We start from the raw sequence: 24,938 nt of genomic DNA on the forward strand, positions 1-24,938 counted from the left end.
GGAAATCACATTCTGTTACGCAATCAAATCGAGATACTATCAATATGCAAAAAGGTTTTCCAACACTCCTACTGACATACTTCACTGTGCAGGTGCTGCCCCCTTTTTTTGCTGCTAACTCACTCAGTCAGTCTTAACCAATTTAAAAAACATATATTCTTAAGTTTGTTTCGTCTCTAGTCCCAGCTTCTTCAACATATGATCATGTGGTATGATATGCTTAAAGGGTCAAGTGAAACGATCTGCAGGGCAGAGCTGAGGGGCATGAGAAACACAACTCTGCAGAGCTTTGTTGCAAAAGCATTCACTAAAGAATGAGGCCTCAAGACGAACTTCGGCCTCTTTGCATCTTTCATATAATATTAATTATGTCACACAAGAGGTCATCCGTGTTGTGAGGTAGAAGTATGCCGCTTTGTAATCATCTCAACAGTCCTCATTTCAGACAGTGCGCACTATGTCAAGGCATATTTGAGTTCTTGTTTGACTAATTAAGTCCAACACTGCCTGTGTGTCTGCTCATCCCTCCGGGGCCCCACACTTATGTTTGGAAATTACAGCAGGTCATGAATGTCTCGTGGCAGGAAGCAAGAGACTTTTGTGCAGGGTGGCTTTAGGATGAAGGATGGATCCCATGGAGGATGTAGTGGCAGTTAGGTTGGGAAATATGGATAAATGGTATAGGCAGATGCACAAAACAGCTCAAAGTCTAAGCATGTCATATTTCACGTTTTTAATGCTAATACAATACAATCTACAAGTCAAATATATATAGTACAGTCTCATTACTTCTCTGCTGTTTGTGCAAGAAAAACATTTACATTTTAAGGCACTTGTTTTTATAATCATTTGTCAAATACATACATTTAGATTACAGTAGCATATTTGTTTACAATAATGCAGTTTCTTTTTTTTTTACATCCAACAAAGTAAGAACCAATGTCAAATATCACTCAATAAAAACATCTTCCTACTTGCTAGCTAATGATATTAAGCTATAATCGGCATTCAACTTTCAGCCGCAGAATACACTTGGTCACCAGCCATATATAGTAATGGAAAACAAAATGCTTTAGGCACAGCCTCCTGCGTCCTGTCGCTGCAGTGGTGAGGCTATGGAGATATGTTTAGTTTGTGAAGAAGAGGCGTAGAAATGCTGGAGAGTGACCTCTAGCTTCCTTTGAGGATAGTAGTGAGGAGGACAGTAGCTGTATGAAGGCTTTACCAGCTGGAATAAGTTGCTGGATTACAGTACTCCTTTTAAATGTGTACATAAGCAATGCTGACAATTTATTTTACGTGACCAGATGTTCCTCCTTCTTACTTTTCTTATGTCAGTCCAATCCACATTTAACAGTAATCCAAAGCGTTCCCAACCTTTTGGGCATTAAACATTTAAAAATGATCACGTAGGAAAAACTGTATGGAAGTGCACATTTTTTGATAAAACTATAATTGTCTGAAAAACAAATGTTTTGCACTCTTGAGGTTCTTTTTACATTTGCGATAAAAGAGTTGATAGTATATTAAAATGCCTTGGCTGAATAAATTCCGTAAATATTTAACTTACGTGACATATTAGCTGTTATGCTCTTGGCATATTTTTTTCTTTTCTTCCATACATCATGAAACGAGGCACGACCAGCTCAAATGAAAGAACTTATAGAATTCCTAATGATCTGTCCCCATTTTTAAGTGAATTGGCCATAGCCATTTTGCATCCTCTACTTTTCTTCTCTGTTTATGGACATGTAATAACCATGAATTGAGTGTAGCCTATAGTGCTACAAAACTACACTTTGTGTAGCAGTTTATCTGCTCAAAGCTTGTTAAACACGAATATAATCAGTGAAATGTAATCAGTAATTTATTTATTTTTCCTATCCAGTTAATTGCCTCACAATATCTAAAACAAAACACGTGACCCCTGTCTTGGCACCAACCCCTATTTTTGGAACCACTGATGTAAAGTAAGCTGACCTCTCTAAATCTACTGAGACCATGAAGCAGCTTTTCTGAAGGGAGATTGTTCTTCTGACAATCTTTCAGCATCTCTCCCCTGGGTAAATGGTGCCCTTCTATATCTACCTTCACATTAACACGCCTTCTTGTTATATCCGATTAACATGACATGTGCAAAGAACAGTGAGCAGTAGAGCAGCTGAAGCTCTCTAACAGGAAGGTGTGTCTGTATTAAGTGGGTGTGCCCCTACAGGTCTCCACACTGAGACTTTCTCATGCATGCCAAGCCAAGGTGCACAGTCATGTTCATTCCCACCCACCAATTGGAGGAAATAAGCCTAATATGTAGCCAACACAAACACAGAGGAGGCCATGGGAACATCCTCAGAAACACAAATGAGGGTTTTTAACAGAGTGAGAAACGTCTGGAGTTGATGTTCATCTTGGTGAGGCCCAGGTGTTTGAGGGGGCCGGACAGGGAAAAGGCTGCCTTCATGGGGATGTCACACAGCAGGTCCGACTCCTCGCCACACTCCTCCAGCTCGTACGTGGCATCGTCCAGCATCTCCTTATGGCGGCCACACACCTGCTCCACTTTCAGCCGGTGGATCTCCACACGCAGACGGATCAGCTGACGGGCCAGGCGGTTGTCCTGAACCTGCATCTCCCTCTGTGTGAGGAGGCAGGCAGAGAAGTTAAAGTGATCATCAGTAAGGTATAGGAATGTGGAAGCTGTGATTTGGATAGCTCTTCTCATTTATCTTCTTATCAAGGTGTGTAAATCACTGGCATGTAGAGCATACGGGCTGGAGCCTGTGAGAAAACACACATCGCTGCACAAACTGTTTGTTCAGGCAGTGGCGACTGCATGAAGTCAGTCATGTTAGCACTGATTGCAACCCTTGTGCCTCACTATAAAACAAGTTCTAATATACCAAGAGGATGAAAATGTCTGCATAAAATCCTTCCATGTAAATATATATGTAAATATTATTTCCTCTTTTACTGAGTTAAATGTTCAAACCAATTATGGTCCTGATCATAACTACCAAACAGTCATTCACTAGAGGCTTAATCCAATACATGCCTTTTTGTTTGTATGATGCCACTGTTTGATTGATGTTGGTGCATTTCTATTTTGCTGTGCAGTAAACCAAAAAAATGGCATGTTTTGATTGGACGAACATTAAAACATTGCTGTAAAATGATAAAAGTCACCATGTTGAAGCCAGCAGATGTAATAGCCAGATATAATATAATGCTTGGTTTTATGTTTTAATGGCCAGTGGGTCAAAATGTGTGGTTTTAACTGATTTCAATAGGGAGATGTGTTGCCCTTTACTGTCTGTATGTATGTATTATAGAAGTTGAGGTTGAACCTCCAATATTCAAAAAGAAAAGGAAACCTTACACAGATTGCTAAAATCTATGCAATATGCATTAACACAACCAATGGCATAAGGGTTAAGTCAGGCATTCATGCAGCAGATTTCTGACACCTGAAGAGATTACTATTTTATGTTGTTTAGAGGTGAATTAGAAAGACAGACATCTGTATTCCATATCCATATGTATGGATAGGTAACTTCGGAACTAATTTTGGTTTTTACAAAGCTGTCAACTCTTTGCAACATTGTATGCACTAAAACAAACATTATTTTAGTTAGTGAAGCAGCTATAGCCAATAACAATAATTACAATCCCAATAGTTGTACATTTGACTGTGGTTGTTAGGACGCATCGTTTGTGCTTAACAACGTGTTGTTTAAGCTGATCAGTCAAATTAGAATACCCCAATATCTTTCTAACTTTGCCAAGCTCAGTTTCAGCACAACGGAATTTGGGGAACATATTGTCACTCACCAGCTCTTTCCGCAGAAACTCCAAAGCATCATCAATGGTGTCAAAGCCACAGATGTTGCGCACAACCAACTCTGAGTTCTCATTCCTCAAGATCGTCGGCACGGAGAACTCTGTTCCTCCAGAGCCCGGTTCTGCTGCAGGGAGACCCTCCTTCCAGGGTCCGCTCTGTACCCGCTCCTGCCACTCCAGATAGGACGGTCTGCGGGTCTGCAGCTTCAGCTTCTGTGTGAGGGCTTTCACGCTGTCCAGGTCCTCCAAGTCTCCCTCCGAGGACTCAGCTCCATACTCTTTAAAATCCATCGGCTCAGTGATGCATGCAGGCTTTAGGAATCCACGTGCAGTTTGCACTCTGGGTATGCAGCTTGGCGATTAAAGCGCAACAGGTCTTTACCTCCTTTATAGGGACATAAGAGGCAGTGACCGCCCATCCCGCAGGACAGGGAGGCTGGATCATTATTGTAAGGAGCACTGATCTCCTTAAACTTCATCAAGACCTTAGTGTCGCTATTTATAGCTGTGCAATCATAATTCAAAACAAATTAGACGAATTTAGAGTGAAGCGTTATCCAATCCTGATGTCACTGCATCTGTTCAGTAAAGTGAAGTAAGTAACACAGCAACAATAAAGTGTACTTCAATACAAGTTAAAGACATACACTCAACAAACAAAATAGAAATACAGAATCAGCACACTGTTCTGAAAATAAAGTTAAAGATGGCCTGTATAATGCAGTCATATTAGTAGATCTAGATCAGTAGATCGTTTACCCTATATTCTGCATACTATTTTATTATTAATATTTAATGTTTAAGCTGATGGATGCAAAGCTACGTCATCCTATTTTAATATCACATCTCTGTTATTGACTTGTTTATATGTGTGTCCTGCACCATGCTTCACAGACAACTACATATTTAAACGTCTTGTATTGTACAGGCCTGTTTTGTATATAAATGTACTTTGTAACATTCACCACATGTGTTGCTGCATTTCAAAGGGAAATAATGTGCTTAGATATATTAAATATTAGGGTTTTTTCTACATCAATCTAGGTGCTCTGGTATTTTATGATGATATGATGAGAAAAAAACTACCAAAAGAGTGCAAATGAGTTTAATGTAGCTCCACTCACATAGGCTACTAAAACAGCCAATATGTTTAATACCTTCCAAGTGGGACATTCTGCATATGAGCTCTCTACTTTTAATACTTAAGATGCTGTACTTCCTCGAGCCAGAGATCAATTGCTTAAAATTACAGCAACATACAAACAGAATAGAAATAAAGTGCATTATAAGTTACTGTATGTACCAATTCCTAATAGAATAGCAAGTAAGATAAATTAAGTAAAATAACAAATGAATATAAATGATACGGAAATTAATAATACTTGGATATATAAGTGTTTTTTTTGTGATATAAAAAAATCAAGCTAAATACAAACTGAAACCCTTCTTCACCCTGTTGTGATGTAAGCTTTAACTGCTATAACAACTTTCTGAGTATGAGTGTGCTGCCACCTACTGGCCATGTGTGACATATCATGCATATCTGAATCAGTATATCTTATTTTTCACGCGTGAAATTGGGCGTTGTGTTAAATGCTCAATTTAAGATGAATACAATAAAAAAATATATATTCTGAAAACATTTTTAAACAAATATTTGTATAAACATAAGTTAGACGTTTCTATAAAAGGATTACAAAAAAACCGTTTGAAGTAAAGTCAAAATCAGCACATTGTAATACTGTGTATTACATTACATTACATTACATTGCATTTAGCTGACGCTTTTATCCAAAGCGACTTACAATAAGTACATTCGACCGGGAAGACACAACCTTGAAGAAAACAGAATCATATAAGTACATCAGGTTTCATAGAGCCAAGCATTTCAAGCGCTACTCAACTGGCTATAGATACGCCAGTCCTTTATTAGTATATAAGTGCTCCGTTAGCAGTTCTTTGTCAGTAATTCTATCGCTCGAGGTGGAGTCGAAAGAGATGAGTTTTCAGTCTGCGCCGGAAGATGTGCAGGCTTTCTGCTGTCCTGATGTCAATGGAGCAATGTATAATGCGTGGCCTTTATTACGATGTCTCTCTCTTTCACTGTGCAGAGCTTTCACATCCTACAGTCACATCTTCGTGCTGCTGTTTCTCAGGAAACGTGCACTTCCGTCTTCTGTGGCCTCGTGCTCAGCAGCCACCTGTGTACGAATAGGTGTAGCAACATTAAGGCCTGGCTATGTTCAGAAACCCCCCCGTCTATTAATAGGCCCCTTATCGTCGAACAAACAGAAAGCAACTGCTGTGTTATCCAGCCCCCTGAGTGCAGAGAGGAGGGAGCTTTCATTTTCTCACAGTGAGGCGAGGAAGTGATTTACTTGTGCATTCAGAAGTTCAGCAGCAGCGGAGAAGTTTGCATTGTGATGGAGTTTTCTGAATACATCAAGACCGCCAATGTGGAGGATGTTGTGCTCCGGCAGCCGCTCCATCCACCAGGCAGAGGCACCCTGTGCATCACTGGCCACCACCTGCTGTTTTCGGACAGGGAGGAGGGGAGCTGCCGGCAGGTTCTGCTGCTGCTCCGGAACATCGATGCTATTGAGAAGAGGTGAGGGGGCATGTTATGTTGAGCATAGCAGCATGGAATTATTAAAGTAGTATATAATTGCTTCCATTTGTTTTCCAAAAGTGCCAAAAACAACAGATTTTAATTAACAGCCTTAACGATGTAGGCTAATAGGCTAGATGTGCTTGAAAATACCAATTACAGCACTTAAAGGGGAATACGCCCATTTACAGAATTCATACGAGTTATTACTATGATTTAAGAAAATGAACAATTTCCACATAAAAAAACTAGAGGGTTGAAACTTCCATTTGTCACATTTAGAAACCAGTCTAAATGTGCTGTCATTAAGTTTACAATGTAAAACTGCTCCATTGGCAATCATTTGGAGACACTGAGATCAACCACTGTTCTATATGGTTCGATTCTCTGTTTCAGAATTGACAGCATTGACAGCATTATTAAAAATAACTGACATAAGTGAATTTGTAAGTTCAAGGTAGAGAAAGGAGCACGTACAGTATAGGTTAATAATCATTAAACATTGTTTCTATAGCTCACAGCTGATGTACTTTTTCGTATTGTAAATCATGTAACTATCATGCTATAGTGCTGCTAGCATGCTTAAGTTATATAATATAACATTTACATGGGTTTGAACTAATCAGTCCACAAAATCAGTCTCCATTTCATTGCCTAATGATCAGGTTGCTCGATTATCGCAAAAATCATAATCTCGATTATTTGGGTCAATAATTTATATCACGATTATTAAAAACGATTATCCATTTACTTTGAAAACATCCATTTATTGAAAAAAAAATTTTTGAACAGTATGTTTTTAACATTTGATTGCCATTAACTTTAAATATAATTCTGTTACACTGGGTGAAGCAAGCAGGACCCAAATGCAGATAACGCTGAAAATGCCTTTATTTCAAGGATAACGAAAAAATACTAGGACAACACAGAACACTCACCGGTGAACTCAGTCACAAACAAAAGACGAACCAACACTGAACACAGGAAGAGACTAAGGCTGAAGTCGAATAGTCCATTTAGTTTAGGAACCTTCCTAAAGGAGTGAAATGACCCGGAAGTCCCTCAGTGGCAGCCATGATAAGTGCCGTTCGAATTCTCTAGAATGATGAGAATGATAGGAAAGGAGGTTTCAAGCTTCCTTTATAGCCTCCTTTAGCTTAGGAACCACTGGACCTCCCTATCCGACAGGAGAAGCGGAAATGCTGCCCCACAATGCCTTGCAGCCGCAGAATTTGCCGTCACTCAACAGTCGGCCGTTCACGGAAACAACCGATTATGACCGAGAAATGATATCATGAAAGTTACGGTGCTTATTAAGCATTTTAAAACGTAGGTGGTAAGTTGCCAAAGTGCTTTGTTTTGAACGTTCATCAGTATTATAATCAAAAAGAGAAATATGAACGTTAGTTTTTACTGAAATGATCAAATAAAGTCAACATTTCACAGTCTTTACTGAGCTGTGTGGGATTTGTTCAACTTTTAAAAGATGTTTGAATGGTGATATACACCGTGATAGATGTTAAGGACTAACGTTTATAATAAATACATCTGTATTGATTTAAGATCTTTAGTTCATACAATCATACGTATTGGGATCATTGGTATTAATGTGGACCGGAGGGAGAGGGTGACGAGCAGAAGTTTCACTTTCCTTTTTTATTTCAATTCCAACTTTGGTCATGAAGAATATGTTTCTCTGTTGTCCACGTTCATAAAGCAAAGCAACAGCATCAGAGCACGGTGCAGAGTCTCTAGATGAGTTCACAGTAGTCCCTCGTTCTTATTAAACATCCATGTTGTAGTCCGCTGTATAGAAAACTGTGGTTTCCCCCCATAGTTTCCCCACAGCAGCAGACGCACATTCATGACGTCCGCTGGCGCATCATAAACACGTCGGATAGTGAAAGTGCATTCGGATTCTCTAAAGTACCGCAGTCTCTTCTCCTAAGTCCTTTTGAATTCTCCTGTCCACTATCCCTTAACCCCGTGACGTTTCAGTCAGAGGTCAAGGAATAGACGATAGGGTTAGAATTTAGGAGCTGATCTTTGGACTATTCGACTGCAGCCTAAATACAGGGAGGGGTAATCACAAGACTAGAAACAGCCGGGCAGGGGAGGAGAAACACAAGGACAACAGGTGAACACAATCAGACAATTAGACACACCAGGGAAACTAACGACAGGGGAAAATACAGAGAGAGGGACCAGACAATACACAAGGGAGACAGGGAGAACCGAACAGCAAAATAAACCCAAACCTAGGACATACAAAACTAAAAACGTGACATAACAAAATAATCGTGACAAATTCAACTGAAAAACCAATAAAATAAAAAATGTATTATTTTATTTTTTTAAAAATCGTTTTATTTCCATTATGTTATTTTCATAATTGTTGCAAGCCAAAATCGTAATTGCGATTAAAATACGATTAATTGAGCAGCCCTATGATCAGGTACAAACTTAAGGAAATCAAAAGATGGATTTTAAGGTTGTATGGATCATTCTAGCAATAACTTGTTCAAGAATATACTCTAATCAACACTAACCAACTAAACTAATCATAACCTTTCCGAGAATGTTTAATTAATGTCTAATTCTTCAAATCTTTTTTAACCAGTGTGGAAAACCTTTTGACCTGCTCCGGCCTCTTCTCTAACGCAGGTCTCAGTCAAAGGTTGGACATAATGTGTGTTTCCATGTGTCTGCCGCTCTTATTTGCCCACAGTGCTCAAAGAGGAAATTTGCTAACAGCATTACAGCAACTCTATTTTCTTATCGCCTTCCACACACACACACACACACACACACACACACACACACACACACACACACACACACACACACACACACACACACACACACACACACACACACACACACACACACACACACACACACACACACACACACACACACCACACACACACACACACACACACACACACACACACACACACACACACACACACACACACACACATGCCATGTCATGTATACATCACTTCAGGGGACATTACATTGACTTACATGCATTTCCTAGAGACTTATCCTAACCTTAGCAATAACCAACACATGCCTAACCTAATTTACATGCCATGCCTTACCCTAACCCTAATCCTAAACCTAACCAAGTCTTCACCCTAAAATTAATGATTCCCCTCATGGGGACCTCCAATTTGTCCCCATAAGGGAGGCGAGTCCCCACACGTGACTATGTAAACAGATTTAGGTCCCCACAAGTATAGTAATGCTAGTCCACACACACACACACACACACACACACACACACACACACACACACACACACACACACACACACACACACACACACACACACACACACACACACACACACACACACACACACACACACACACACACACACACACACACACACACACACACACACACACACACACACACAATATATTTTGGTGAGAAGGGGTTGCTCACTTATTGGCCATAAACACTTTATATACTGACATGGTTCACCTTTCTTTTCTTGCTGCAAGTCTGGTGCAGTCAAAACATGTGGTGTTTAGTGGGAGTTGACACACAGGGGAATTTTTTTATTTGTTTTTGTTGCAAATAATCATAGCGGTGTGTGTGTTATCTGGTTAGCGGTGTGTCTAGGTTATCTGGATCTTCAGGAACGATTACCATCAAGTGTAAAGACCTTCGCGTGCTCCAGCTTGACATCCCGGGCATGGAGGAGTGTCTCAACATCGCACGCTCTATTGAGGTATAAGAAATAGTCTTATAATCATACTAAGCCCCGAAACATAAATTAGGAAATCAGTCATTTCTGTTTATGATAGGATCTTACATCCTTGCTTTGAATACAGCGTTACTCACTATTTCCGGTGTAGCCCTCATCTGTGCTTTACATCTGATAACACCCTTCTTAACAACAACAACCCTTTGTCACGTTTTCCAGACCCTGTCCTGTCTGGATTTGATGTCGGAGTTGTATCCTTTCTTTTACAGACCCTCTAATGCCAGCCTGTGGGACCAGTGGGGTCTCTCGTCCCTTGAAAGGCACTACAGTCAAATGAAAGAACTTGTAAGCACCTCATCCCAACAGTGATCCAACATCCACATGACAGGATAATTCCAGGGAATCTGCATTCAGGATATCCCCGATGCTTAGCTTTCATTTGTTTACCCTCAACTTTAGAATATGCTGATCACAGCTTAAATGTGTGATTCAATAGACGGACGTCTTCCTCTGGAAATATCATGTTGCCATGGTGAGGGTTGGACCCTCAGGACAGCATTGTTGCGTTTGTTTTACTGGCACAATGTTCCCAAAATATGCAGGATATCTTAAGTTTTTATCAGGCTAGCCTGGTAACTGTGTTTCTGGTTGGAACTTGCATGGTTACACCCAACTGCTCAGCAGATTCCTGCCCATATATGGGGAATAAAATATTTGTTTAAGTAATTGAAAACAATAGTTCAACATTTTGCGAATTTTACGCTTATCACTTTCTTGCCGAGAGTAAAATAAGAACATTTCTACCACTCTAATGTAATATAAATATATATATATATATATATGTTAAATATAAAGGTGCGACCAGAAGACGGTAAGCTTAGCTTAGCATAAAGACTCGAAACAGGGCGAAACAACTAGCTTAAATCTGTCCAACAACTAAAGAAAATCTGCCTAGCATCCACTTAAAAGTTCCTTTACACTTTATATTTGAATGATATTATATTATATTTAAATATATTTAATTAAAAACAATTTTGATCAGAACAAAAAGCAAAGTGTTACAAACATTTCTGTTTTATGAAAAGTGACAAGCTAGCTGTAGGCCTGGACAACACACTCTCACTCCATAATCGTTCAGGAGCGACGTTTGGTCAGTGTCCGTGGCGTGCAGTTGTGACGCTCCTAGGCTCCTTCAGCTTCATAAAGGGACGCAAATAGCTTTCAACTGATTGCAATGTATTCCCATCTGCGGCGGGATTTGGCTCATGGAAGCACGGCAGAATTGTACACCCGGAAGTAAGTATTCCCCTTACTGTCGATTGATTTTACAGTGATATCTGCACTACTCATCAACTAAAAAACACCAGATTATTCTTGTTAATTACACAACATTGATTGGTTTAAATTGTGTGCAATGCTTTTGTATTTTTCCCCTTCGATTCGGAGAAACAAATATTTTTTCGGAGTAAAGGATGGCAGAATCCCCAGCTATCGTTTAGAACTACACCATGTGCTCTGTTTGGCAAACCCCGTTTTTTTTCACCATTCATTCCAATGGCTGGCATCTATGTCACGTGATCTTCAAATTTCTCGTTGGAGAAAAAAAAAACATGGCCGAACTTCGTTTTATTCTCGGTGGAAAATATCTATTTTAAAGTTAGTTTGGCCATTAAAATGCGTTTTGATGTCATTTGATGCGAGACATATGAGTTGTTATTTCAGATTATGTGTGCAGTGGATGTACATGATCTTTAGTTTGCTAGTTATTACGAAGATTACTTCAGGAAATTGCGCCCATAGAACGTTTTCATTGTTACCAAGGTGGTTGCTAGGGACGCTGCTATCGATATTATTTCTGTTATGTTGTGTAACTGTTTAATGGTGTTATCTTTATTGCTACCCCCTTCCCCGTCAATGTATAGTGTTGGTCCACAGCGCAAACGTATTAGCTTAACAAAATCCTATTTCCCCCTGTGCAATTCCTGTCTCACATCTCACAGCACATCGTCATTAACAAATACCGGAAACAGACCGAAAACATTTAAAAAAAAAAATAATACTTTATTCCGAGTGTGCTTGCTTTTCTCTTTGAAAGTCATCACATAACGGCATTGTAATACACGGTTCGGCTGCATTAAATATTACATATCTGCCGTAGTTCTCTATTTATAGAGCCCTGATGAGAAGACTTCTAGAAAAACATTAGGAACTGCCGCCAACACTGAACATGTGACGTGGATCATAAATATATCAGCAGTTAAACAACATCTTACATTTATTTTCACACAATACGTCTCCTTGCAGTATCAACAATAATTCGGCTGACTTTTATATTTGATCCAATTGGTAGATAGGCTGTATTTACACCATAAAGGTGCACAGCTGATATAAAGGGACACCTAGTGGTTAAAGCATGTTATTGAATTTCATTATTTTTATTATTAGATATTAATAGGATCCCTATAAAGTATATTCATTACTTGTTATTCTCTACTAATAGTTAATTAAAGTCTGTATATAATGACTATTTTGCACATCCCTTTCAAGATTTTCTAAGGTTTATTGACATATCATATTCACAAACGGTGTAGTTATGCATTGAATGAAAAACTTGGGTCGCAGGTTCCTCAATAGTGCATTACAAGACATCTATCAATATGTGTGCATACCTCCAGCAATGTTAACTATGTTGAAGCACTTATTTTAACTGATATTATACATATGTATTATACTCTTATAAGATGTATGTAGATATTTAATCTCCGGCCTTGTCAGGTATTGAACAATCAATAAATAAAGAACACAGAATTGTTAAATATAAAACACAGAATTTGTGTGATTATACTAAATGATTTACAAATAAACACCACTGCATATTTACAACTGTTACACATACTGATGTAACGCAAATGTTCCAACTTGAGATCAATAAAGTATATCTTATCTTAAGCTGATCGATGGCTACTGCCATATTTGCAAAATGTGCCTCTGAACCTTGACAAGTGCATGTTTCAGGCTTATCAATTAACAACAGGAGGGGTCACAAACATAAGACCAGCTGTTAAATGAAGCTCTTCTGACCTTAGCTGTCGTGTGGGTATATATTAATGCTGCCCATTATGGGCACTAGCAATTTTCACCCATTTATTAATTATATGTTTTAAACCTCCAGGGATGTACACAGTTTAATACTGGCAACTTCTTATTATGGGAAATGTAAACGTCTTTTAAAACTACAACTCCCAGTAGAGACGTGCCATAGATAGAGAACATGTTGCGAAACGCCAGCATGTGTAGTTCTGGGGACGGGGTGGGGGAGGGGGGGATGCGGTGGACCCGTTCAAATCCAGTTTTGGACAGTCTGCCGTGGTTCCATCCCATTTCAAGTGCTTTTCGACGCTCGGCGTAACCCTCGGAGCACACTCTCCAATCACAGAGCTTGAGGACTATCACGGGGTTTGTCAAGCGAAGCGGAGAGAATACTTACTTCCGGGTGTAAAATTCTCTAAAGCAAATGAGCTGCTCCGACCCTCGGTCCTGACGGACTCCAACTTGTGTTTATTAATCAAACAAATAAATAAACACAAGGATAATTATGTGTTATTGTTGAGTAAATGGAGAATTGCACAGGGGAAACTAACGTAGGCTATCTATGCCACAAATCTAGATGCGGATTTTGTTAAACGAATAAGTTTGCGTTGTGGACCAACACTACATTGACGGGGAAGGGGGTAGCAAAGATAACAGAGGTTACCTACTGTAACCCAGCTTCTATGAGTAAATGGCACAGCCCTCTAAGGCTATCGCTATTGGGTTATTCCTCTGCGCTCCCGCGCAGCACTGAAAACTTGTAGTCCACGCCCACCCGCTAGGTGGGCCCCACCCTCGGGCCTCCTTCCGGTATAAGTAGGAAGGGGGGCCGGCAATCTGCTCCCATACAATATAACTTTTCTTCAGCTATTCGTAGAGCCAGTGGGGCCCAGTGCTTAGAGGGCTGTGCCATTTACTCATAGAAGCTGGGTTACAGTAGGTAACCCCAGTTCTATTTCGTATATGGCTTCGCCCTCTAAGGCTATCGCTATTGGGTTAAGGGCGAAGCATGATGTAGTCTGCGCCCCACTGGGTCCGCCCGGCACTGGAAGCACAGACACACCTGCTCAATAACACTCCCCTGCCTGTTGTGCCATGCGTAATGGCACATCACCGTCCCTGGAACATAGCAAAACATGCCTATCTTCCCGACGGGGTGAAGGCTGGGAACAATACATACCGGCCGCTGTGAGAAAGACGAAGGTCCCACCTTGCCCAGCGATCATAGAGGGGGAGCAGCAGCTCTCTGTGTGTCAGACAAGTAGGAGAGCGCCCAGCTGGATCCCTGACGTCACTCACTCTGACCAGACACTCCGTACAAAGTGTGTCAGAGGAAAAAGGAACATCCCTCCTATAAGAGGGAAAACGGGCCGATCTCCGCGTGCCGAGATGCAGGAGAGAGGCGCACAGCTGGTTCCCTGACGTCACTCACTCCGACAGGACACCCAGTACAGGGTGTGTCAGAGAGGATAAATAAAAATTAATATATGAACAGGGGGAAGACCAAGATGCAGCAGTGCAAATATCTTCCACTGACATTCCTCCATGCAAAGCCGTGGAGGAGTAATTCCTCTGGTGGAGTGCGCATTAATGTTCTCCGGGGGTTCCACCCCAGGCGCTGAGAGCAAGACAGCGCGAGCACAGGACAGAGGAGATGAGACGTGGCTTCTTCCTCCGACCTGTGAGGAGGGGGGAATAAGCCAGCCAGGGTGATCACTCTTGACCTGAAAGAGTTGTGATGACCTTAGGCATGAAGCCGGGTTATTGCGTAAAACAGCTGAACTGCCATCTCCTTGGATCCGGAGAGCTGACGGAGCCACAGAGAGAGCAGACAAATCACTCACCCTTTTCTCTGATAGAGCCAAAAGTAGTACTACTTTGGCTGAACACAGTTTAAGGGGAACCTGATCAGGTTCAAATGGGGCTTTGCTATAGTGCGCGTAACACCCAAGCCAAATCCCACTGAGGCGCCAGTGTGCGTGACACAGGTCTGAGTCTCAATACTCCTCGCATACAACGGCTGCTGTGTTCTGCGAGCCCCTCGGTTAAATTCGCCGGGAATATACATTTCTCTGATGGAGAGCAACGTGTGTGCGCGCCCAGAACAGCAGCCGCCTGGCTGCGTTCAGAAGCTGCGCAGATTGTACTCCTCCCTGGCGATTGAGGTAGGCTGCACTTTTAGTCAATGCTACTAGACAAACACATAACACTTCTGACCCGTACCTGTTTTTTCCATCTCAGGAACATTGCCAAGCTCAGGGGGGTTCTATCCAACGCAGAAATGGAGATGGCTATCCATGCCTTTATTTCATCCCGGCTTGATTACTGTAATGCTCTGTTCTCCTGCCTCAACAAAACATCAATACACCGGTTACAACAGGTCCAAAACGCTGCAGCCAGATTACTGACTCGGTCCAAAAAAACATGCCACATCACTCCGATCCTTTCTGCCCTGCACTGGCTCCCTGTCCATCTCAGAACCCAATTCAAAGTACTGGCCTTCACATATAGAGCTGTCCATGGCCAAGCCCCAGCCTACATCAATGACCTTATCCACCCGCACATCACAACCCGGGCCCTGAGGTCCTCTGAGCAAGGCCTCCTAAGGGTGCCCCGAACCAGGCTAAAGACTAAGGGTGACCGTGCCTTTGAGGCGGTGGCCCCAAGGCTTTGGAACAAACTCCCCCAAATAATAAAAACCTCGGCCTCAATAGAGATTTTTAAGGGGCGGTTAAAGACCCACCTCTTCCGACAGGCCTTTGGGTCGTCGGAGGAGGTGAGTTAGTGGCTATCTTCTTTTTTTCTTTTTTTATTATTGGTGTTTTGTCGTATGTTTTATCCTATGTATTACCTGCTGCCGTTTTATGCCTTTTATTCTACATTTTATAGTTGTACTGTGAATTGTGTCCTGTGTACTGTACTGTAAAGCACTTTGTACATCCGTGTTGAGAAGGGTGCTATATAAATAAAGTTTTACTTACTTACTTACTTACTTTTAGGCAAAAGGGCTGCGAGGGAGTTTCCACACGCTGCATTTCACTCCGTCTCTCATCATGAGGCGCGTACACGCCCAGAGGATGAGAGGTGTGTGTATGCTGTCCACACGAGGCGTTATAAGGGTGCTCATGGGTTTATTATGACCGTGTGTAGGAGGCGTATCTCGGACAGAGGAATGCCGCAAGCTCTGCAGGTTATTAACCGAAGTTAAAACCGGCAGGCTTCTGCAGCGAGCCCTGCTGTCTACTTAATCAACAGATTAGTGGCAGCCGTGAAAGGGCTGTGAGGAAGCCTCCACACGCTGCGTTTCACTCCGGCTGTCATCATGAGGCGTGTACACGCTCAGGGGATGAGTGGAGGTGTGCGCAGTGTTGTCCACATGAGGCGTTAAAACGGCGCTCATGGGTTATTATGACCGTGTGTAGGAGGCGTATCTCGGACAGAGGAATGCCGCGAGCTCTGCAGGTTATTAAGCCTCTGCAGGGAGCCCTGCCGTCTACTTAATCAACAGATTAGTGGCAGCCGGCTTAATTACCGGCTCTGCGTCCTCGGAGGCTCTCGCGGAGCAGACCAGGAGCGGGGGAGCCTCCCTCCCCTTTGACTCGCCGCCGGGAGACCCTGTCTCTGGGGTGGTGGGGGAGCGGAGACGTGGGACGGAGCCCCTGCAGCCGCCAAAGGGCGCTGACGCCGCGGCTGCTGCGGGCGTTGATGCTGGAGCCAGCTGTACATGCTGGCGAATGTCGTCCGCCTGTTCCGCGGCCGTCTTCATGGACTCCACCATGGCGTGGAACTGGGGTCCGAGCAGCCCGTCCGGGCTGATTGGACCGTCCAGTAGCAATTTTCTGGCCGTCTCCGTAACAGACGCCTACTTCAGCCTGAGGTGGCGCTGGATCTGTGTCACCCACGCGGAAATCCTCGCCTGGGAGACAGCGACGGACACGCACAGTGCCGTGCTGGCCGCCTTGCTGATTTCCTCTGCCTTGGTGGTGGACCGCTCTACCCACCGAGTTGGAGAGCCGCACGATGTTATTCGCCGCCGCGCTGTGGTGACGGAGAGGGGGAAAGCATGTTCGGCCGCCAAGCTGGCACCCTGCTACGACTCTGTCTCCCCCGTCCGGGGGAGAGGAGGGAGGGGAGAACCGAAGGTGAACCGTGGAGGGAGGCGGGGCAGGAGTTGCTTTTCTTCGGACTCCTGCCCGGCACTCGGCCCCAGGGACACGAGGCCCCGTCCGTGGGCTCGTAAGCATGGACGGGCCAATCGCCCTCCTCGGCCACAGTAGCAAGAGCGTCCGCTCTCCGCTTCCTGTCGCCCGAGGGGAGACGAGCGCAGTGTGTGCATGCTACCTGCTGGTTTAGAGCCGCGTACGCGTACTTTGACCCCAGGCAGGATTCGCATACTGCTTTTATCTCTGCTGGTCATAACTCATTATGAACCCAGAGCCACATGAGGGACAATCACGGACACAGTTGTCATGATGATTCTCAATTGCTGTGCTTCAGTAACTGTGCTGGTTTGCTGAAGAAAAGAGGGAGCAGATTGCCGGGCCCCCTTCCTACTTATACCGGAAGGAGGCCCGAGGGTGGGGCCCACCTAGCGGGTGGGCGTGGACTACAAGTTTTCAGTGCTGCACGGGGGCGCAGAGGGATAACCCAATAGCGATAGCCTTAGAGGGCGAAGCCATATACGAAATAGAACACCATTAAACAGTTACACAACATAACAGAAATAATATCGATAGCAGCGTCCCTAGCAACAAGTAGTTAATAATAATAAAAGACATTAAGAAAAAGGCACTTTAAACAGTCAATAAAAAGCAACACAATCTACCTGCATTGCATTACTCTAAACGTGTAATAACGTGCTTTAACCAGTAGGTGGTTTGGGTTAAAAAGCTGTCAAGTTTACAGTGTTAACAAAATAAAATATACTGCTGTTTCTGGTTTAGTTTACGACGGATATATTTAGTTATTGTTTTGATATTTGTAACACAAAAGCGATGGAAAAAACCCACAGCAACACAGAAAAGATGGTCTTAACATGACCCAGCGGTCTAGTAGTTAATAAAAAACAATAATATCAAAACAAAATATTACTACTAACTTTATTGTGAAATTCAAACTGAACGTTAAAAGAATAGTTTCCGGTCTATTCTGAGCCCGATCTCTGTAGATAAATAAAAATAAAGAACTACGACAGATGTGTAATATATTTAATGCAGCCGAACCATTTATTACAATGCATTCATGTGATGACTTTCAAAGAGTAAAGCAAGCACTGCTGAATAAAGTATGATTTTATCTTTTTGGGTCATTCCAGAATTGGAGGACATTTCATGTCCCCCATATAAAAAATCTAATAATCCATGCCCAAAATGCTAAAACATGCACTTGTTGTGTTAAACATACTTGTCTTGAGACAAAATGTATATAAAGTTGTAGAAAAAGTGGTTTCAAAATATTATTTAAATGATCAAATAGCTCTCGAACATCTCCTAAAATGGCATTTTTCTCTTGTCCCCGCTTCTTGGTGACCAACTTGCATGTCAAATATAACATTTAAAATAGGGATTCTATTTACTTTTTCTAGTATTATTCTATTGATATATGTCTCTTGTAATGGTCAAATAAATGTGTTAAATCATAAACATATTTTAGGTAACAATAATTTTGCACAGAAGGTGTGTCCCTCAACATGCGTTCAACCCTGTTACCCAAACCTTTTAAGATTGGCACAGGAAGTGAAAAAACTGTAAGTCAGATAACACAGTGAAAGTGACATCAGCAAGCCATGTGCTAGTGCCATGGGTAGACCAAAACTAAGTCCTCTCTTTTATTTTTCATATTTTTACAATCTTTTCAGTCTTAAAAGAGTGTGGCACTCTGACCCACTCAACCCTGTTACTCATATTATCAGAATAAAGAATATTAATTTCAAAGTTATCTTTCTTGCATTAAATATCCAAGTTTGTCCTTGCCTTGAAAGTAGCATTACATGCTACATCTAGCAATCATTCCTGAGGTTAAACTCAAATTAGCATTGATTTTCAACCCTGTTACTTTCAACCCTGTTACTATAATTAGAGTAACAGGGGTAATTCTTCATTGGAAAATATACATGTGATGCCTAGCTGGGCAAATCACTTTTTTTGATGGTTTATTATCTGTTTTTCCTAAATACATAAAAAAAATTATAAAATAAAAGGTTCATTTTTCAAAAATGTTGGTGTCTAAATTGTCCTTCAATTCTGGAATGACCCTTTTACTAAACGTTTTTTTTCATATTGAATGCAGTTGGAGGTCAACCAATCACAGAGCTTGAGAACTAATCACGGGGTTTGTCAAACAGAGCACATGGTGTAGTCCTAAACGATAGCTGGGGATTCTGGGTAGTGTAGTGTCTTCTGCCATCCTTTACTCAGAAAAAATATTTGTTTCTCCGAATCGAAGGGGAAAAATACAAAAGCATTGCACACAATTTAAACCAATCAATGTTGTGTAATTAACAAGGATAATCTGGTGTTTTTTAGTCGATGAGTAGTGCAAAAATGTAAAATCAATCGACAGTAAGGAGAATATACTTCCGGGTGTACAATTCTCCGTTATCCAATGAGAATGGACGCTCACATTGCCTTTAAGGGCAGCCGACACAAACGAATGCCGTGCTTCTATGAGCGTCAAATCCCGACGCAGATGGGAATACATTGCAATTAGTTGAAAGCTATTTGCGTCCCTTTATGAAGCTGAAGGAGCCTAGGAGCGTCACAACTGCACACCAAACGTCGCTCCTGGACGATTATGGAGTGAGAGTGTGTTGGCCTGGAGCAACACTTTGTAGAGTTTTGAAAAGGATAAACAAATGCAACGTCACATTACCTTTAGTTGTCACTTTCTTTAGCTGGCAGGCAGATTTTCCCTTTTTGAAAGAGCCTGGCTTGCTGTTTTACGTAGTTTCCAGTGTTTATGCTAAGTTTATTTTGATTGTAGAGTTATACCAAGTGTTGTTGTTCTTCCCGTGCTTCTCAATTTCGGTAAAACATTTAGTTTTGATGTTAGTCTTGGCCTCTTCTAGATTTTCATGAATGGACAAATGAAGATCAAGTGACACACAAAGTGTATTTGCTTTCTAGACTTTTAAGACTGAACAATCCAGTAGTGAGCAAGTGCTTTATGCAGACAACGCGGAACCCGCTCATGTTAGAGCAGTTTCCTATAACACTCATAACCTTTTACATAAAAGCTGTTACAGATGTGCATGTTACGTGTAATAAAGTTCAAATACAGTTTCTCTCTCCTCTGTTTGCAGCATGATCGGTGGAGACTGAGCACCGTGAACAGAGACTTCTCAGTGTGTCCCTCTTACCCTCAAGCTGTTATCGTCCCCAAGAGCACAGACGATGACATGCTGGAGAACGTGGCCAAATTCAGACAGGGAGGACGCTTCCCTGTGCTCTGCTACTACCACAAGAAGAACGGCATGGTGAGGGGCTTTCACGTGTTTCCACTGCTAGTATACAATTTATATATGAAACAAAAAAAACGTTATCCAACCTTTTAGGTAATCATGCGAAGCAGTCAGCCTCTGACGGGAGCCAATAGGAAGCGCTGCAGGGAAGATGAGCAGCTCCTCCAGGCTGTGATTGACGGCTCAGATAAAGGTTACATTATCGACACACGCTCCAGCCAGCAGGCGTTGCAGGCCCGGATGACAGGTGGAGGATTGGAGTCCAAATCGTGTTATAGCAGCTGGAAGAGACTGCAGAGACAGATGGAGAGGTGTGTGAGTGTGAATTGGTTTTTTAAGATGAGATAAGAAGTACTTTATTGATCCAATTTGTGAAATGTTTGCGTTGCAGCAGCATACAAAGACATGGCATTGTACAATACAAATGTAAAGACTAGTAATAAACATTCCAAAATGTAAACATCTCAATAGAAATAAAATAGCATTACAAAAAAGTAGAAAATATACATGTTGAATTACAAATGTACAGTAACAAAAATATAAAGCAGGATATTATATATACATAAGTATGTGAGGAATAGAATATTAAATATTAGAATATAAATGTAAGATGTACAGTGTGATTTTAAGTCTAGTTGTCCAAGAGAAGCTATGGAGCAGAGAGTTCTCTGCCAGCCAGAGGTGATTTGTTATATAGAGTTATTGCAGTGGGCAGGAATGTTTTCCTGTATTGGTCCTTGTGACAGTGGACCGGTAGAGGAAAACATTACTGCCCACTGCAATAACTCTATATAACATATATACACTTATATGTCCCTACAAACGTACCTCCTTCACCTCGTTGTCTTCATATGCAGGGGTAAAGTGCTGCAGGAGAGTCTGATTAAACTGGTGGAGGCCTGCAGAGACGAGTCCAATAATATGGACCGTTGGCTCAGTAAGCTTGAAAATTCAAAGTGGCTGTCTCACGTCCAAACTGCTCTGTCAACAGCTGGCCTGCTGGCGGAGTGTGTGGAGAGGTAAGAACTACACCCGGGAGTATGTCTGTAGTATGAATACAGAAGGTGTTCCCTTGTCTTAAATCATATTAGTGTTTATAGGGACAGTCAGATCAAATCTCTTTGATAACCCTAGATCAGCCAAATCCGTTTTGGGACAATTAGTTTCTGACGGGTTGCAGAAGATGGGATTTTCAGAAGATAGAGAAAAGTAAAAAAATGTGTCATTTTAAATTCAGATTGGTGTAGAAATGCAGATGAATTAAGACATTAAATGATGAAGCAATCTGACTCTAATCCAAGCCCTTTTTGAGATAATGGCAAACACTTGATTGTTACAGCACCACCTTGAGGTCGATTAGGTTGATTATGTACCTGAGTAGTGGGTGGAATGCTGCAATGCTTTGCTGCTTCGACCCCTTTAATATGATACTAAAAGACGGTCAAATAACACAGGCAAAGGCTGCACGTGCATGTAAGAATGATAACAAATAATGCAAGCGACAACAAAGACACCTTTAGGACATTATAATAATAATAATCCTCATCATACGGGGGTTACTGTAACTGCTAATAAATAAATGCATGTATGTGTGTTTTTTCTTCTACTCACTTATATCCTATGTAGAGGTAAATGACTGTTTGTGGATTGGTTTTGTCCAGGGACGGTCATTCAGTTCTGGTGCACGGCTCTGAGGGGACAGACTCCACTTTGCTCATCAGCACTCTGGCTCAGCTCATCATGGACCCGAGCTGCCGCACACTGGAGGGCTTCCTGACTCTGCTGGAGAGGGAGTGGGTACAGGTGAGAGTGTGTGTTTGAGGAAAATACTTGGAAAACACTGATTCTCATAAGCAAAACAAAACAAAACAAAGGCATATGGAAATAGTATCAACAGAACAGGCGCACTTCATATTAAATAAGTTAGTATTTTCAATAGTTTTTGTACCGTTGGAGTTTTTGAGTCTGAAATAGATTTTCTTGTCACACCCAAAATAAGAGTATATTGGATTTTGGTTTGTAGTTTGTCTGCAGAGCTGTTCACAATCTTACATGTGGTTATGACCAAGTCTCTTGTTAAAAAGGAAATTGCTCCACATTCTACCCTTAACAGGAAATGACTTAACAAAACAGAAAAATCACATTTAGTGTGCTTCTGTTGGCAGAAACAAAACTTGCTTCTCTTCACCTTTTGACCGTGGTGACTTTTCTCTAACAATTCCACCTCCAGTCAAACATTTATCAACATTTAAGGGAAACCATTTTTTCGGAATGTTTCAACATCATACTTAACTACTGTTAAACTAAACAGTGGTTGTAAGCCTTCACAGTGTGTCTCTAGATTTGTCCAAGACTAACAGAGAGTTAGCTTTAGATAATGACTAATTTGCATATTTAAACTTGTTTTTTTTATTTCAATTAGTTAACATATTTATTTACCCCATTTAATTACCATTCCAAAATATATTTCACATACTCAGAAATCTCCACTTTAGTAGCATGTACATACAACACACTTCCCAGTTTAATTGCCATCTATATTGTGAAGCTTTCCACGGAGGGCTTTGTTGATTTATCGTGCATAGCCTAATTTTACATTTTATTCCTATAAACCTGACCACAATAGATTGAGTGATACCAGAATAATTAACCTGGCTTTATCCAATATGCAGATTTGTGGTCCAGACATGTTACAAATTAGCACATAGAAAAGAAGATAATGCATAATTTGTTACATTTAAAATGTGAAGTACAAAACTGACTAACTTAAGTTATGAACTGGTTTAATGCTGATATCTATAAGTTAATGTTTTTACCCTATTCACTTTCACCACTCTATGTCTATACTGTACTATATGTATGAATATGGATATTGCTGTTCTTCTCTGAAGGCAGGTCACCCATTCCAGCAGCGTTGTGCCCACTCGGCCCACTCCCACGCCCGCTTGCAGCAGGAGTCCCCGGTGTTCCTGCTGCTGCTGGACTGCGTGTGGCAGCTGTGGCGGCAGTTCCCCCTGGCGCTGGGCTTCTCTGAGGCGCTGCTCCTCCGGCTGGCCACCGAGGCCTACGCATCGAACTACGGCACCTTCCTGGGTAACAACCAGCAGGAGAGGTCAGTGCAACAGGGGATTAGGGAATTGATGGAAGCATACAACTTTTTTACTTTCATTTACATCCATTGAAATGTGCTCTTCCCTCTCAGGTGTACTCTGGGAGTGAAGGAGAACACTCACTGTTTGTTCCAGGCTCTGCTGAGGCCCAGGGAGAGAGACTGCTACTCTAACCCGCTGTATGAGCACAACGAGCTGGCAATCTGGCCCTCAGTCCACCCTCAGTCCCTGCAGCTTTGGAGAGGTGAGCCTTGGTGTATTCCAGGGATGGTTACATTTTAAAGCCGATAGCTATAAGAGGTATTTTAAGAACACGTTCATAACCTCATAATGCAAATGTTGGGTATGAAAGGATCATCTGTAGTGAGTAAAGATGCATGATTTAATATTCCATAGCTCTGATCTAACCACAATTAAGTGACGTCACTATTGCTAACACAACAAAAACAAAGAACAGTTCTGACTTTTTAAATGTATTTCAATTTTTTTCTAAAATGTTGTATTGCCAAGTGCATGCCGCCACCAAACAATACTGTTTCTGTAGAGGCTGCTCTCTTTAAGTCGATTACAGTAAAGTAATAGAGCTTTGCATTATAGAAATGCAGGCCAATAAATGTATTTCGCAGAATGAATTGAATTTTCATCCACCAATTAAACTGCGGAATAATGTCCGTTCCTAAAATAATTCAAACATTATCTTAATTGTTTTACCTGTGGTTTGTTTCAGCAGCGATACTCATTCAATATGATATCCCCTAGTGCTTTTATAATTTAGAGTCGTAACCCTACAACTTTGCTACTTTTCAACTCTAGGATTTTATCAACGCTATGTCTATGTCTTTTCCTAAGGCTTTTTTCTGAGGTGGACCCCACAGACTCATCACTTAGAAGAGGCTCAGGAGGAAATCAGGAACATGGTCATTGAGTGGGGGAAGCTGGCTCTCAGCAGTTGTCCTGCCAGCACATGAAGAAGTGAAGATGTTCAGAACATGTAGAACATGTTACCAATGTGCAATGCCTTTCGACTTGTTATTTTTGACAACTTACCATGTTAAAATGTCCAGTATTATAATTGTTTTCATAAAAAATGTATAAGAAAATGTTACGTGTATGTTT

At 41.6% G+C, this 24,938-nt stretch overlaps 2 protein-coding genes across 3 annotated transcripts; one reads left to right on the forward strand and one right to left on the reverse strand.

Moving 5' to 3' along the window:
• Window positions 1-718: 718 nt before the first annotated feature.
• fam167b (family with sequence similarity 167 member B) lies at window positions 719-4,233 on the reverse strand. The gene is made up of 2 exons (XM_034112109.2): window positions 3,826-4,233; window positions 719-2,632 (listed from the first exon to the last, which is right to left on the reverse strand). The coding sequence occupies exons 1-2, from the start codon at window positions 4,123-4,125 to the stop codon at window positions 2,369-2,371; spliced, it is 564 nt and encodes a 187-aa protein (XP_033968000.1). The 5' UTR covers window positions 4,126-4,233; the 3' UTR covers window positions 719-2,368.
• Window positions 4,234-6,060: 1,827 nt separating this feature from the next.
• LOC117468084 (myotubularin-related protein 9) lies at window positions 6,061-24,798 on the forward strand. Of its 2 annotated transcripts, XM_034112051.2 has the most exons (11): window positions 6,061-6,442; window positions 9,063-9,119; window positions 10,067-10,187; window positions 10,383-10,508; window positions 20,554-20,727; window positions 20,806-21,023; window positions 21,570-21,731; window positions 22,374-22,515; window positions 23,604-23,824; window positions 23,915-24,066; window positions 24,672-24,798. In XM_034112051.2, exons 1-11 carry the CDS (start codon window positions 6,258-6,260, stop codon window positions 24,788-24,790), a joined length of 1,677 nt encoding a protein of 558 aa, XP_033967942.1. In that variant the 5' UTR covers window positions 6,061-6,257; the 3' UTR covers window positions 24,791-24,798. The 2 variants fall into 2 exon arrangements, with proteins under 2 accessions (XP_033967942.1, XP_033967943.1); XM_034112052.2 differs by lacking the exon at window positions 9,063-9,119 and having other exon boundaries at window positions 6,062-6,442.
• Window positions 24,799-24,938: the final 140 nt, after the last annotated feature.

Source organism: Pseudochaenichthys georgianus, chromosome 22, assembly GCF_902827115.2.
Source record: "Pseudochaenichthys georgianus chromosome 22, fPseGeo1.2, whole genome shotgun sequence".
Lineage (NCBI taxonomy): Eukaryota > Metazoa > Chordata > Actinopteri > Perciformes > Channichthyidae > Pseudochaenichthys > Pseudochaenichthys georgianus.